We start from the raw sequence: 14,464 nt of genomic DNA on the forward strand, positions 1-14,464 counted from the left end.
CCTAGGCAGGATGGCCAAGCGTCGTGGTCTGCACCAACTCTTGCATTAAAGTCTCCAAGCAGGAAAAGCTGATCTTGATTGGGGATGTTTTTTACTGTCACCTCCAGCTCGTCATAGAATTTGTCCTTCACTTCTTGGGGGGCGCTTAATGTTGGCACGTACACACTCACCAGGTGGACAGAGCCACTGGTGGTGTTCAGCCTCTGCCTGAGATTCTCTCTGATCCACCAGTGGGTGGTATTAATGCTCCCAGTAGCATGTTCTTGACTGCAAAGCCAACCCCATATTCCCTGGTTTCACCAGGGGGCTTCCCTTGCCAGAAGAAGGTGTAGTCCCTTTCTCTCAGTGAACCTGAAGAGAGGAGTTGGGTTTCCTGAAGGGTACAGATGTCAGTTTGTCGCTTCAAGAGTTCGTTGTTAATGACTGCAGTCTTGCGGGCATCTTCTATGGCTGGGGTGGGGAACCTTTTTTATATCGAGGGCCATTTCAATTTTTATAAAGTCCTCCAAGGGCCATACTATTATGAACACATACCTAGGGATGCAAAAAAAAAAAGACAAAAAAAAGTCTATAACCACTGTGTTACTAAGTCTCATGATTGCTGCATTTGAGTTTGAATTATTTATTTAGCACACATGCATATAAAATCACCATAAAAAAATAGAATAAAATGACAAACAAGTAAAATATGTTTTCATGATCGTACAAAACAGTAAAAAAAAAAGGTGCAGAGTTGAGGCAAGAGACCTGTAAGGGCCTGTTCGAGGCCTCTACTCACAAAAACTGCAATACAACAAGATAATCAAGAAAATAAATGAAAAGAAAGAAAGACAATAATAACAACTAGAAAGCACTCGGAGAGCGCAGACCTCCGCCAAGCGCAACAATTCCTGGCATATTGTGATTTCCACCATAAATATTAGTCCCACATATACTTTGACTACATATTTAGATTCCTTGACCATAAAAACATACCGTTAGCCACTGGAATCATAACAATATATGTCTTAGTTCAATAGTTATTCACGAAAAAAAATTCACGCTTTGAAACAATTTTACTTTGTCCGGCGCGAGCGCCTCAGCGGCGGCTACGAGGCACTCCTTCACGAACTCTCCTTCGGCGTGAGGTTTCAGCTTCGTGGCTATTAATTCACTCACCACAAAACTTGTACGCGTAATATTCTCTCTGTCGGTACATGGTCGTGTGAAAGCTGCTTGTTGAGCCTCCAAACGCCGACGAAGAGCGTTAATTTTATCCAAACGCATCTGTCCTTTCAACTCGTCGAGTTTAGCGTGTTTCGCTATGCATTTTTCGTCCGTGTCAATCAGTCCAGCCCACTACATAGATCACATGCTGTGTTCACTGACCCTGACCTTGACTCGGACATAACATAACCGTCTATTTTATCTCAGAAAACGGGAAAATATTTCCTCTTGTTACGAAAGAAATTTCAGGATACAAAAGGCAAAAATACGCTACCGCTGCTACTCGCAGCTCGCGGAGTTTAGCGAACGGTCCCACTGTATAAGTGCACATATAAAATATAAAAATCTTATTGCGTTGCGGGCCGGTAGAAATGGTCTCGTAGGCCGTATACGGCCCGGAGGCCGGGGGTTCCCCACCCCTGTTCTATGGCAAGCAGGTTGTCAGTTTGTCCGGGCGTCAAGGTCCTGACATTCCAGCATCCCAGACGTAGTGCTGGTGTCTTTGCTTTAGTTTTGCTTGGTGCGCAGTTTACAGCCCACTTGTCGTGCTACACCTTGCCCAAGGGTGACCCGGAACCATGTAAGGCAGGGGCGTTCAGCTCCCTGAGGCACATAAGGGCCCACATACCCGAATGTTATGTTAATGTTATTTTAAAGGAATGATGTCATTTACCCCAACACAATCTTTTTATTTTTATCAAATAGCAGAATTTAAAATGTTAAAGGCTTGAAAAATGACTTGGTCATATTTGCTGGTTTTTCTATAAAACAAGAAAAATGTAAAACACACACACACACGCACCCACACACACACAAACCACTATCTGATCACCTGCACCTCCCTCAGATCAACATCATGCTTGATTCAGGAGGTGCAGGATGGAACGTCACCAAAATGCTGCTGCTCCTCAAGCAGACGGTGAACAAGAACTCCAGATGATACCAAGACTCAGAATTCCTATGTGTCCACACTGAGTACTGGACACCTATCATCTTTAATGGCCCCCTTACCCCGCACACTGATAATATGATTTTAAAACTTGAATGAGATACATCTGAGATGACTTTTAATGACCGTTTCCTCTGGATTTATATTGTACACTTATGCCAGAATTGTGATCGCATGCTGGAGAAAGACATTGAATGTTCGGGGAAAGGTTGTGCAGAGCTGCCTTCCACATCTTATTTCTTTTATGGTTTATATAATCACGTCGTTTAGTGATACGGTGTTGAGTCGTCAAAATGTGGAGGAGATCAATCCGTTCCTGGCTGTAATTCTGTCTATAGGATTTGTCATCATTCCACCAGCACTGAATCCTTTTATCTACGGTCTGAAGTTACCAGAGATCAGAAGACAGATCATCAGGATCTTGCGCTTGAAACGCTGAAATAAAATCAGCCCCAGTAAGACATTTTGACAGGAAATAAACGAGGCATTTGAGGCAGACAGAAAAGGATCGCTTTTAAAGTGAACTATGAATAATTCACTGAGATTGTGAATTATATTTTATATTCTAAAAATACTGTAACCCAACATCTTTAGTCATCCTGCAAACTGCCATTTACAGGAACTTTTACAGGGTCTATCCTCAGTCACTGATCCAGGGTAGGAACTTACACTGGCCCTGAGAAAGTCCTGGGTTGAGACTTAAGGTTTGCTAAGTGCTGATTGACTAAACCGAGAACAGGCTGTGATGTGGAACCAGGCAGAAGAGGAGAATTATCTAAGCAAACACATCCACCACCATTTTTGACGTGCACAAACCAGAAACACGGCAACATCCTACATTGTATTGTATTTTATAAGTTTCACAAAACGTGCTATTTACTTATATATTTTGACACAGATGCAGCTTGCAGCGCCAGATTGGAACAAAAAACATACCCTGCAGACAAACCTCCGTAGCTGCTTGTTTCACAGAGGTGAAGGAAATTTATCTTCTTCCTCATTGTTTACTTTTTCTATTATTTCTTATTTGTCCTGGTGACGTCACAATCGAAACTCATTATGATGCCGAGAGGCACTACCCTGTAGTGGAGAAACAACCATGGAGAGGACCAAGTGAGAAGGGTTCCTGTGAAGTTCCTGCTTCCAATTTTTAAACCCTCCTGTTGTTCCATTTCCCTTGTGCCCCTTTCTGAGCACATTTACCGGTAAATACCAAATTGTATGCATCTTTCCTCCATTAGAATGTATTTTTCAACACAGGTCTAGTAGATAAATCAGCAAATCGGTAATATCAGCAAACCCAATAATGCGACAAAACCAAGGCAGCCTATCCCAGCTTTGTGAGAGAGGGTGTTACATCCTGACTCACCCAACCCGACTCTAGCAGCAGCATATTTTAATTAATATGTGTGTTCTATATATTCTGTCCTCTACCTGTCCTCCCCCTTCTCCTCTGTCTCTACCCAGCTGGCCATCAGCAGGAGGTTTCCCCTATATGAGCCTGGTCCTGCTCATGGTTTCTTCCTGTTAAAGGGGAGTTTTTCCATGCCACTGTTGCTTGTTTGGGGTCAGGCCCTGGGATTCTGAAAAGCACCAAGAAACAATTTTGATTGTAGCAGACACTATATAAATAAAGATTGATTGATTGATTGATTAATTGACAAGCATCTGCTAATCACAGGGCTAATATAGAGAGAAAGAAAACATTTACACTCACATTAACTCCTATGGGCAATTTAGACCAGTTCAACAACTGTCATCCCATGTAAGTGCATTAAACATCATCAAACTATGCAATTTCTAAATTTAATGATGGATCTGGCAGTTTGGGGGTGGCAGTTTAATCGAACTGATTATATGTGTTTTTAACATCCTTCCTTTATCCATGCTTTCAGTTACCTTATGCACCATCGGTTGTACAACTGCTGGTTTATTACTTCTTGGACTTTTTTTATTTTGAACATGAATACAAAGATAGAAATGCAGTTGTAACTTAATGGAGCTAAGAGAACTACTTTCCCATCATATTTTTTTTTAGAAAAGTGAAGTTGTCATGTACCTACCCCCCACCCACAAAATGAAAACAAAAATCATATACCTTAATGCAAAATTATTAGGGGTGTGGCCTAAAGCTCCTAGCTCCACCCTCTGCGGGTGACCTAATCTCAAACCACACGATGATGATGATAATAATAATCTTCCACCACCTACAGTTGTTGTCTTGATCAACACACCTGACAACCATTCACTGTAAGTTTGGTGAATTCAATGAAGTGATCGGTATGCTCGTGATCTGTGTTCCAGTAATTATGCTTCTGCTGCTTACGCTGATCTAGGCACGGTTTTTCACAACAGCAGTAAGAGATAGAAGACAAGAGAAATCCTGAATTTTCCTCTGTTTTTTGGATGGAAAACAACTCAGCGTCTTTTCACTTCAACCTCACGATGTTCGTGAACATTGGGCACTACCGATACCTGGCCTTTGTTTTCTGCCTACTGCTCTACAGCTTCATGATCTCTGCTAACTTTGTCATAATCTTGGTGGTATCACGAGAGAGAACTCTGCATGAGCCAATGTACATATTCATAGCTCTTCTATCGGTCAACTCTCTGTACGGTTCCACCGGCTTCTTTCCCAGATTCCTCATGGACCTTCTTCTTGATACTCACTTTATGTCACGTAGTGCATGTTTCACTCAGATTTACATTTTCTACACATATATTTCATTTGAAATGACCATTCTAGGTATTATTGCTTATGACAGACATGTTGCTATTTGTAATCCTTTACATTACCACAGAAAGATGACACATAAAACTGTTGTGCTGCTGGCATCCTCAGCTTGTCTCATTCCAGTTTTTACTATAGCAGTTGGCCTGTATCTGTCCGTCAGGCTTCCATTATGTGGCAATGAGATTAAAAGGGTATTTTGTGGCAACTGGAACGTGGTAAAATTGTCATGTGTTTCCACTATTGTAAACAATATTTATGGCATGTTTCTGACAATATTGACAATTATTTTCCCACTTTTGTACGTTCTGTACACCTATATACAGATTGTGGCTACTTGTTGGAAAGGTTCTGCAGGATTTAACCGAAGAGTGTTTCAGAGCTGTGTCCCCCACATTATTTCATTTGTCATTAATTCTCTAACAGTTTTTTGTGATGTAGCCCTGAGCCGCATTAATATCGAGGAGATAAATCCATTTTTGGCTGTCATTCTTTCACTGGAGTTTGTTGTGATTCCACCAGTTTTAAACCCTCTTGTGTATGGGCTGAAGTTAGAACAGATTAGAAGAGAAATATTAAGACTGTTCACAAGGCATAACATAATTATTTAAACTGAATTTCATGATTTTGGGCATCATCTAATATATATATACATATAAACAAAATTCTACTGTAAAGCAAAATCTGATTATAAAGTAAATGTATGATCAAACTACTGATATTTGATACTACTGGAATTTGATCACACCATATGACAACAAACAATTTTTTCAATATTGCATTCAAGGTTGAAAACTGACCCACGCACATGGTGCATTTAACCAATTTTAATTCTTTAGGTATCAATTTTGGAATTTATGTCCCTGGAGTACATGTCATTTCCCTCACTCACATGTTCTCACTCATCTTTGAATTTTTCACTTTTGCTGTTGTGGTTGTTTTCCTACAAATCCTTTTGTTATTATGATTCAAAGAAATACTCAGTATGATGTCCTTAAACCTTGTTTGTGAGTCTTGCATTACAATGACAGATGGCAATAGTGCTAATGCATTTTTGAGTCACCATCACTCACATTTTTAGCTAAAGCAACTTTCTTTTGAAACAGTCAGATCATGTAATAGTAGAAAAAGTTTGATCTAAGAGTGTTTTTGCTTAAAGGAAGAATACAACTCTGTCATAAACATGATGTCTCCAGCAATGTCCAAACATGAATGCATAACTTTTAATAAAACTCTCACCATCTCTTATGTCTTTTATATATTTAATTTTACTTCCCCTTTATTTATTTAAAATAATTCTGTGAGCAAGCAGCTTACATCAACTTTTTGCTTCAATATGGAAGTCCATAAATAAATAAAAGTCTCACTTCCTTGTTCTGAGCTGACAGGAGTGGAACCCATTCTCATCTGACCTGTCACATAAACAAGGCATTTTTGTCCAAAAAACTGCTGCTCACTGGATATCTGCTCTTTTTTGGACCACTCTCTTTAAACCATAGCGAAGGTTGTGCCTGAAAATCCCAGCAGATGAGCACTTTCTGAAGTTCTCAGACCAGCCTATCTGGCACCAACAATCATGTCACAAAAATCCCCATTCTGCTCCATTCTGATGTTCAATTTGAACTTTAGTAAATTGTTCAGACCGCGTCTACATGCCTAAAGGCACTGAGTTGAGGCCATATGATTTCTCCAAATAGGTATTTTTCAACTAGCAATTGAACAATTGTACCTGATAAATTGACCACTGACAGTATATCCTTCTCTTCAAACCCTGCACAAACAGACTCAATAGGACAGCAGCTTTTTATACCAGATTTCTGATAGATATTCTGTCAACCTCTCATGTCATCTGTTATACCAGATGCCTTGTGCAGGGGATTATTTGTGGAGGGGACTATCTGGAGGCAGTTTGGCTGGGGTGAGTGATGAACCTTTGCCTCAGTGGGGGAGGTGGGGGGGGGGGGGGGGTATTCTCTCCTATAATTAGTGATGTCTTTCAGCCCTTTCTACAAGCATGGTCTTTAGCTGAAAACTAGCATTCCTTTGCCACTCTTATGTCCTTATCTCCTTCTTTAGAGTGTTCCTGGAGTGACCTGTCAATTCCTAAATCATCAATCATCTTTTTGTATCCCCTTCTTTATATATAACTGTGGTTGAAATTTCATCACCACTGATTCCTGCTAGAATTCAAAAAGCAGCTAATATGAGCTAAAACAAGCACCCAACAAGATTTAAGATTTTAGAGTGAAGCACTTGTCGCAAGCAACTTAATGTCTCGGAGGAGGGAGAAGGTGAAGAGGGAGGGGTTTACCCTAAACTGATTAACAGCTGCAGCTTTGGTGCCATCCAAGGATGCACATAAAAATGTTGACTAACCAGCAACGAAATGGGCAGACATGAAAGAGAACCCCTATTTTAACAGTGAGTTTTACACTGAAGATGGTAACATGATTAACTCATATTTTGTGATGGATAACGCTTCAGAAGTGACGATATTTACTCTGTCTGGATTCAATGTTATTGTAAATTACAGATTTACTTTATTTGCTCTAAGTTTTGTTTGTTACTGTGTGATTGTTCAGGTAAATGTGACCCTCATTTTGGCAATTATTGTGGATAAAAGCCTTCATGAACCCATGTTTATCTTTATCTGCAACCTCTGCATCAACTCACTTTATGGGACAGCAGGTTTTTACCCAAAATTACTGATAGATATTCTGTCGACCTCTCACGTCATCTCTTATGCAGGATGCCTCGTGCAGAGTTTTGCAGTCAACTCCTCTGCTTGTGCTGATTTTTCTCTTTTAGTGCTGATGGCCTATGATAGATATGTGGCTATATGTCGACCTCTGGTGTATCACTCTGTGATGAATCCTCAGAGAGTTTCTGCTCTTGTGTTTGCTGCTTGGATTCTTCCAGTGGGCCAGATGCTCATAATAACAGTATCAACATCAACTCTGAGGTTATGTGGCTCACAGATATCAAGAATGTATTGTGTTAACTATGTCATACGTAGATTAGAATGTACAGTTTCCATAACAACTGTAATTTTTCCTGTTTTTATTATCACATTTTATTTCGCTCATTTTCTGCTTGTTATTTGCTCTTATTTTTATATCATGAGAACATGCCTAACATGTAAAGAAGAAAGGATAAAATTTCTGCAAACATGTTTGCCGCATTTAATGTCTTTCATAACTGTGGCCCTATCTTTACTTTTTGATGTGCTGAATATGAGACTAAGCTCCGAAAAATTATCTGAGAGTGCCCAGAATTTTATTGGGATGCAGTTTCTGCTCTTTCCTCCTCTAATCAATCCTATAATCTATGGTTTAAAACTGACCAAAGTCAGAAACAGAATTGAGCGTTTTCTGTGCAGGAAGAGTTGAAAGTATTCTAATAATGCTAATAATGTTATCATGGGGGGGGGGGGGGGGGGGGTCTGAATTGGTTTTATTTATAAATCCTTGTCTACAAAATGATGTTCAAATCTGTACCCCTTTTTTCGGCCCAGGTTCAGTTGTTTTGTCACAGTGAGCCTTGCTGCACTCAAGATGAGCCTTCTCTATAGTGGGGCAATGTTGTGCCAAATCAGCCCAAATTAGGCCATGTTTATGCCATTTTTAAAAAAGAAATGTTTTTTTTTTAACCTAATAAAATTGAAATATTAAATGCAACGTCATACGACCGGAAACTATGGTTGAACCCTGCAGATGGAAAAGCAACATTATACTTTAGTTGATAATAGTCATCCTCATAATGTTATTACTACATCAACAGATTTGAATGTTCCTATTTAATAAAAGGGAATTGTCATAAACAACAGACCATACTGTTTATGCTGAGAAAAACTGAAACACCTGCTCATTAGTTTGATTATAAATTTCATAAACTATAAAAGTTGTTGATATTCTCATACTTCTTAAGTTAGAAATTAGAAAATAATTATTGTATTAAACTGATCTAATAATTTTTTTTTTTCGATTCTTGTCTGTCACTGTGGTTATGTTACGTTAATGTTATTTTAAAGGAATGATGTCATTTACCCCAACACAATCTTTTTATTTTTATCAAATAGCAGAATTTAAAATGTTAAAGGCTTGAAACATGACTTGGTCATATTTTCTATAAAACAAGAAAAATGTAAAACACACACACACACAAACCACTATCTGATCACCTGCACCTCCCTCAGATCAACATCATGCTTGATTCAGGAGGTGCAGGATGGAACGTCACCAAAATGCTGCTGCTCCTCAAGCAGACGGTGAACAAGAACTCCAGACGATACCAAGACTCAGAATTCCTATGTGTCCACAATGAGTACTGGACACCTATCATCTTTAATGGCCCCCTTACCCCGCACACTGATAATATGATTTTAAAACTTGAATGAGATACATCTGAGATGACTTTTAATGACCGTTTCCTCTGGATTTATATTGTACACTTATGCCAGAATTGTGATCGCATGCTGGAGAAAGACATTGAATGTTCGGGGAAAGGTTGTGCAGGGCTGCCTTCCACATCTTATTTCTTTTATGGTTTATATAATCATGTCGTTTAGTGATACAGTGTTGAGTCGTCAAAATATGGAGGAGATCAATCCGTTCCTGGCTGTAATTCTGTCTGTCATCATTCCACCAGCACTGAATCCTTTTATCTACGGTCTGAAGTTACCAGAGATCAGAAGACAGATCATCAGGATCTTGCGCTTGAAACGCTGAAATAAAATCAGCCCCAGTAAGACATTTTGACAGGAAATAAACGAGGCATTTGAGGCAGACAGAAAAGGATCGCTTTTAAAGTGAACTATGAATAATTCACTGAGATTGTGAATTATATTTTATATTCTAAAAATACTGTAACCCAACATCTTTAGTCATCCTGCAAACTGCCATTTACAGGAACTTTTACAGGGTCTATCCTCAGTCACTGATCCAGGGTAGGAACTTACACTGGCCCTGAGAAAGTCCTGGGTTGAGACTTAAGGTTTGCTAAGTGCTGATTGACTAAACCGAGAACAGGCTGTGATGTGGAACCAGGCAGAAGAGGAGAATTATCTAAGCAGACACATCCACCACCATTTTTGACGTGCACAAACCAGAAACACGGCAACATCCTACATTGTATTGTATTTTATGAGTTTCACAACACGTGCTATTTACTTATATATTTTAACACAGATGCAGCTTGCAGCGCCAGATTGGAACAAAAAACATACCCTGCAGACAAACCTCCGTAGCTGCTTGTTTCACAGAGGTGAAGGAAATTTATCTTCTTCCTCATTGTTTACTTTTTCTATTATTTCTTATTTGTCCTGGTGACGTCACAATCGAAACTCATTATGATGCCGAGGGGCACTACCCTGTAGTGGAGAAACAACCATGGAGAGGACCAAGTGAGAAGGGTTCTTGTGAAGTTCCTGCTTCCAATTTCTAAACCCTCCCGTTGTTCCACTTCCCTTGTGCCCCTTTCTGAGCACATTTACCGGTAAATACCAAATTGTATGCATCTCTCCTCCATTAGAATGTATTTTTCAACACAGGTCTAGTAGATAAATCAGCAAATCGGTAATATCAGCAAACCCAATAATGCGACAAAACCAAGGCAGCCTATCCCAGCTTTGTGAGAGAGGGTGTTACATCCTGACTCACCCAACCCGACTCTAGCAGCAGCATATTTTAATTAATATGTGTGTTCTATATATTCTGTCCTCTACCTGTCCTCCCCCTTCTCCTCTGTCTCTACCCAGCTGGCCATCAGCAGGAGGTTTCCCCTATATGAGCCTGGTCCTGCTCATGGTTTCTTCCTGTTAAAGGGGAGTTTTTCCATGCCACTGTTGCTTGTTTGGGGTCAGGCCCTGGGATTCTGAAAAGCACCAAGAAACAATTTTGATTGTAACAGACACTATATAAATAAAGATTGATTGGTTGATTGATTAATTGACAAGCATCTGCTAATCACAGGGCTAATATAGAGAGAAAGAAAACATTTACACTCACATTAACTCCTAAGGGCAATCTAGACCAGTTCAACAACTGTCATCCCATGTAAGTGCATTAAACATCATCAAACTATGCAATTTCTAAATTTAATGATGGATCTGGCAGTTTGGGGGTGGCAGTTTAATCGAACTGATTATATGTGTTTTTAACATCCTTCCTTTATCCATGCTTTCAGTTACCTTATGCACCATCGGTTGTACAACCGCTGGTTTATTACTTCTTGGACTTTTTTTATTTTGAACATGAATACAAAGATAGAAATGCAGTTGTAACTTATCATAATGGAGCTAAGAGAACTACTTTCCCATCATATTATTTTTTTAGAAAAGTGAAGTTGTCATGTACCTACCCCCCACCCACAAAATGAAAACAAAAATCATATACCTTAATGCAAAATTATTAGGGGTGTGGCGTAAGCTCCTAGCTCCACCCTCTGCAGGTGACCTAATCTCAAACCACACGATGATGATGATAATAATAATCTTCCACCACCTACAGTTCTGTTGTCTTGATCAACACACTTGACAACCATTCACTGTAAGTTTGGTGAATTCAATGAAGTGATCGGTATGCTCGTGATCTGTGTTCCAGTAATTATGCTTCTGCTGCTTACGCTGATCTAGGCACGGTTTTTCACAACAGCAGTAAGAGATAGAAGACAAGAGAAATCCTGAATTTTCCTCTGTTTTTTGGATGGAAAACAACTCAGCGTCTTTTCACTTCAACCTCACGATGTTCGTGAACATTGGGCACTACCGATACCTGGCCTTTGTTTTCTGCCTACTGCTCTACAGCTTCATGATCTCTGCTAACTTTGTCATAATCTTGGTGGTATCACGAGAGAGAACTCTGCATGAGCCAATGTACATATTCATAGCTCTTCTATCGGTCAACTCTCTGTACGGTTCCACCGGCTTCTTTCCCAGATTCCTCATGGACCTTCTTCTTGATACTCACTTTATGTCACGTAGTGCATGTTTCACTCAGATTTACGTTTTCTACACATATATTTCATTTGAAATGACCATTCTAGGTATTATTGCTTATGACAGACATGTTGCTATTTGTAATCCTTTACATTACCACAGAAAGATGACACATAAAACTGTTGTGCTGCTGGCATCCTCAGCTTGTCTCATTCCAGTTTTTAATATAGCAGTTGGCCTGTATCTGTCCGTCAGGCTTCCATTATGTGGCAATGAGATTAAAAGGGTATTTTGTGGCAACTGGAACGTGGTAAAATTGTCATGTGTTTCCACTATTGTAAACAATATTTATGGCATGTTTCTGACAATATTAATTATTTTCCCACTTTTGTACGTTCTGTACACCTATATACAGATTGTGGCTACTTGTTGGAAAGGTTCTGCAGGATTTAACCGAAGAGTGTTTCAGAGCTGTGTCCCCCACATTATTTCATTTGTCATTAATTCTCTAACAGTTGTTTGTGATGTAGCCCTGAGCCGCATTAATATCGAGGAGATAAATCCATTTTTGGCTGTCATTTTTTCACTGGAGTTTGTTGTGATTCCACCAGTTTTAAACCCTCTTGTGTATGGGCTGAAGTTAGAACAGATTAGAAGAGAAATATTAAGACTGTTCACAAGGCATAACATAATTATTTAAACTGAATTTCATGATTTGGGGCATCATCTAATATATTAATATATATATATATATATAAACAAAATTATACTGTAAAGCAAAATTAGATTATAAAGTAAATTTATGATCAAACTGCTGATACTTGATACTTCTGGAAATTGATCACACCATATGACAACAAACAATTTTTTCAATATTGCATTCAAGGTTGAAAACTGACCAATTTTAATTCTTTAGGTATCAATTTTAGAATTTATGTCCCTGGAGTACATGTCATTTCCCTCACTCACATGTTCTCACTCATCTTTGAATTTTTCACTTTTGCTGTTGTGGTTGTTTTCCTACAAATCCTTTTGTTATTATGATTCAAAGAAATACTCAGTATGATGTCCTTAAACCTTGTTTGTGAGTCTTGCATTACAATGACAGATGGCAATAGTGCTAATGCATTTTTGAGTCACCATCACTCACATTTTTAGCTAAAGCAACTTTCTTTTGAAACAGTCAGATCATGTAATAGTAGAAAAAGTTTGATCTAAGAGTGTTTTTGCTTAAAGGAAGAATACAACTCTGTCATAAACATGATGTCTCCAGCAATGTCCAAACATGAATGCATAACTTTTAATAAAACCCTCACCATCTCTTATGTCTTTTATATATTTAATTTTACTTCCCCTTTATTTATTTAAAATAATTCTGTGAGCAAGCAGCTCACATCAACTTTTTGCTTCAATATGGAAGTCCATAAATAAATAAAAGTCTCACTTCCTTGTTCTGAGCTGACAGGAGTGGAACCCATTCTCATCTGACCTGTCACATAAACAAGGCATTTTTGTCCAGAAAACTGCTGCTCATTGGATATCTGCTCTTTTTTGGACCACTCTCTTTAAACCATAGCAAAGGTTGTGCCTGAAAATCCCAGTAGATGAGCACTTTCTGAAGTTCTCAGACCAGCCTATCTGGCACCAAAAATCCCCATTCTGCTCCATTCTGATGTTCAATTTGAACTTTAGTAAGTTGTTCAGACCGTGTCTACATGCCTAAAGGCACTGAGTTGAGGCCACATGATTTCTCCAAATAGGTATTTTTCAACTAGCAATTGAACAATTGTACCTGATAAATTGACCACTGACAGTATATCCTTCTCTTCAAACCCTGCACAAACAGACTCAATAGGACAGCAGCTTTTTATACCAGATTTCTGATAGATATTCTGTCAACCTCTCATGTCATCTGTTATACCAGATGCCTTGTGCAGTGGATTATTTGTGGAGGGGACTATCTGGAGGCAGTTTGGCTGGGGTGTATGAGGAACCTTTGCCTCAGTGGGGGAGGGGGGGTATTCTCTCCTATAATTAGTGATGTCTTTCAGCCCTTTCTAAAAGCATGGTTTTTAGCTGAAAACTAGCATGCCTTTGCCACTCTTATGTCCTTATCTCCTTCTTTAGAGTGTTCCTGGAGTGACCTGTCAATTCCTAAATCATCAATCATCTTTTTTTTATCCCCTTCTTTATATATAACAGTGGTTGAAATTTCATCACCACTGATTCCTGCTAGAATTCAAAAAGCAGCTAATATGAGTTAAAACAAGCACCCAAAAAGATTTAAAATTTTAGAGTGAAGCACTTGTCGCAAGCAACTTAATGTCTCGGAGGAGGGAGAAGGTGAAGAGGGAGGGGTTTACCCTAAACTGATTAACAGCTGCAGCTTTGTTGCCATCCAAGGATGCACATAAAAATGTTGACTAACCAGTAACGAAATGGGCAGACATGAAAGAGAACCCCTATTTTAACAGTGAGTTTTACACTGAAGATGGTAACATGATTAACTCATATTTTGTGATGGATAACACTTCAGAAGTGACGATATTTACTCTGTCTGGATTCAATGTTATTGTAAATTACAGATTTACTTTATTTGCTCTAAGTTTTGTTTGTTACTGTGTGATTGTTCAGGTAAATGGGA

The 14,464-nt window shown here is 39.0% G+C and overlaps 3 protein-coding genes across 3 annotated transcripts; all 3 read left to right on the plus strand.

The window, feature by feature from the left end:
• Window positions 1-4,561: 4,561 nt before the first annotated feature.
• On the plus strand, window positions 4,562-5,497 carry LOC101079039 (olfactory receptor 52E4-like). Its single transcript, XM_003979307.3, has one exon. It carries the CDS (start codon window positions 4,562-4,564, stop codon window positions 5,495-5,497), a length of 936 nt encoding a protein of 311 aa, XP_003979356.2.
• Window positions 5,498-7,292: 1,795 nt separating this feature from the next.
• Window positions 7,293-8,275, plus strand: LOC101078812 (olfactory receptor 1D2-like). The gene has a single exon (XM_003979306.3). It carries the CDS (start codon window positions 7,334-7,336, stop codon window positions 8,273-8,275), a length of 942 nt encoding a protein of 313 aa, XP_003979355.2. The 5' UTR covers window positions 7,293-7,333.
• Window positions 8,276-11,287: 3,012 nt separating this feature from the next.
• On the plus strand, window positions 11,288-12,520 carry LOC115252600 (olfactory receptor 52E4-like). Its single transcript, XM_029848073.1, has one exon. It carries the CDS (start codon window positions 11,588-11,590, stop codon window positions 12,518-12,520), a length of 933 nt encoding a protein of 310 aa, XP_029703933.1. The 5' UTR covers window positions 11,288-11,587.
• Window positions 12,521-14,464: the final 1,944 nt, after the last annotated feature.

Source organism: Takifugu rubripes, chromosome 1 (genome assembly GCF_901000725.2).
Source record: "Takifugu rubripes chromosome 1, fTakRub1.2, whole genome shotgun sequence".
NCBI classification, from domain to species: Eukaryota; Metazoa; Chordata; class Actinopteri; order Tetraodontiformes; family Tetraodontidae; genus Takifugu; species Takifugu rubripes.

Excerpts from the sequence above, each read along its gene's own strand:
- LOC115252600 (XM_029848073.1), top strand. The coding sequence starts at position 11,588 with ATGGAAAACAACTCAGCGTCTTTTCACTTCAACCTCACGATGTTCGTG.
- LOC101079039 (XM_003979307.3), top strand. The coding sequence starts at position 4,562 with ATGGAAAACAACTCAGCGTCTTTTCACTTCAACCTCACGATGTTCGTG.
- LOC101078812 (XM_003979306.3), top strand. The coding sequence starts at position 7,334 with ATGATTAACTCATATTTTGTGATGGATAACGCTTCAGAAGTGACGATA.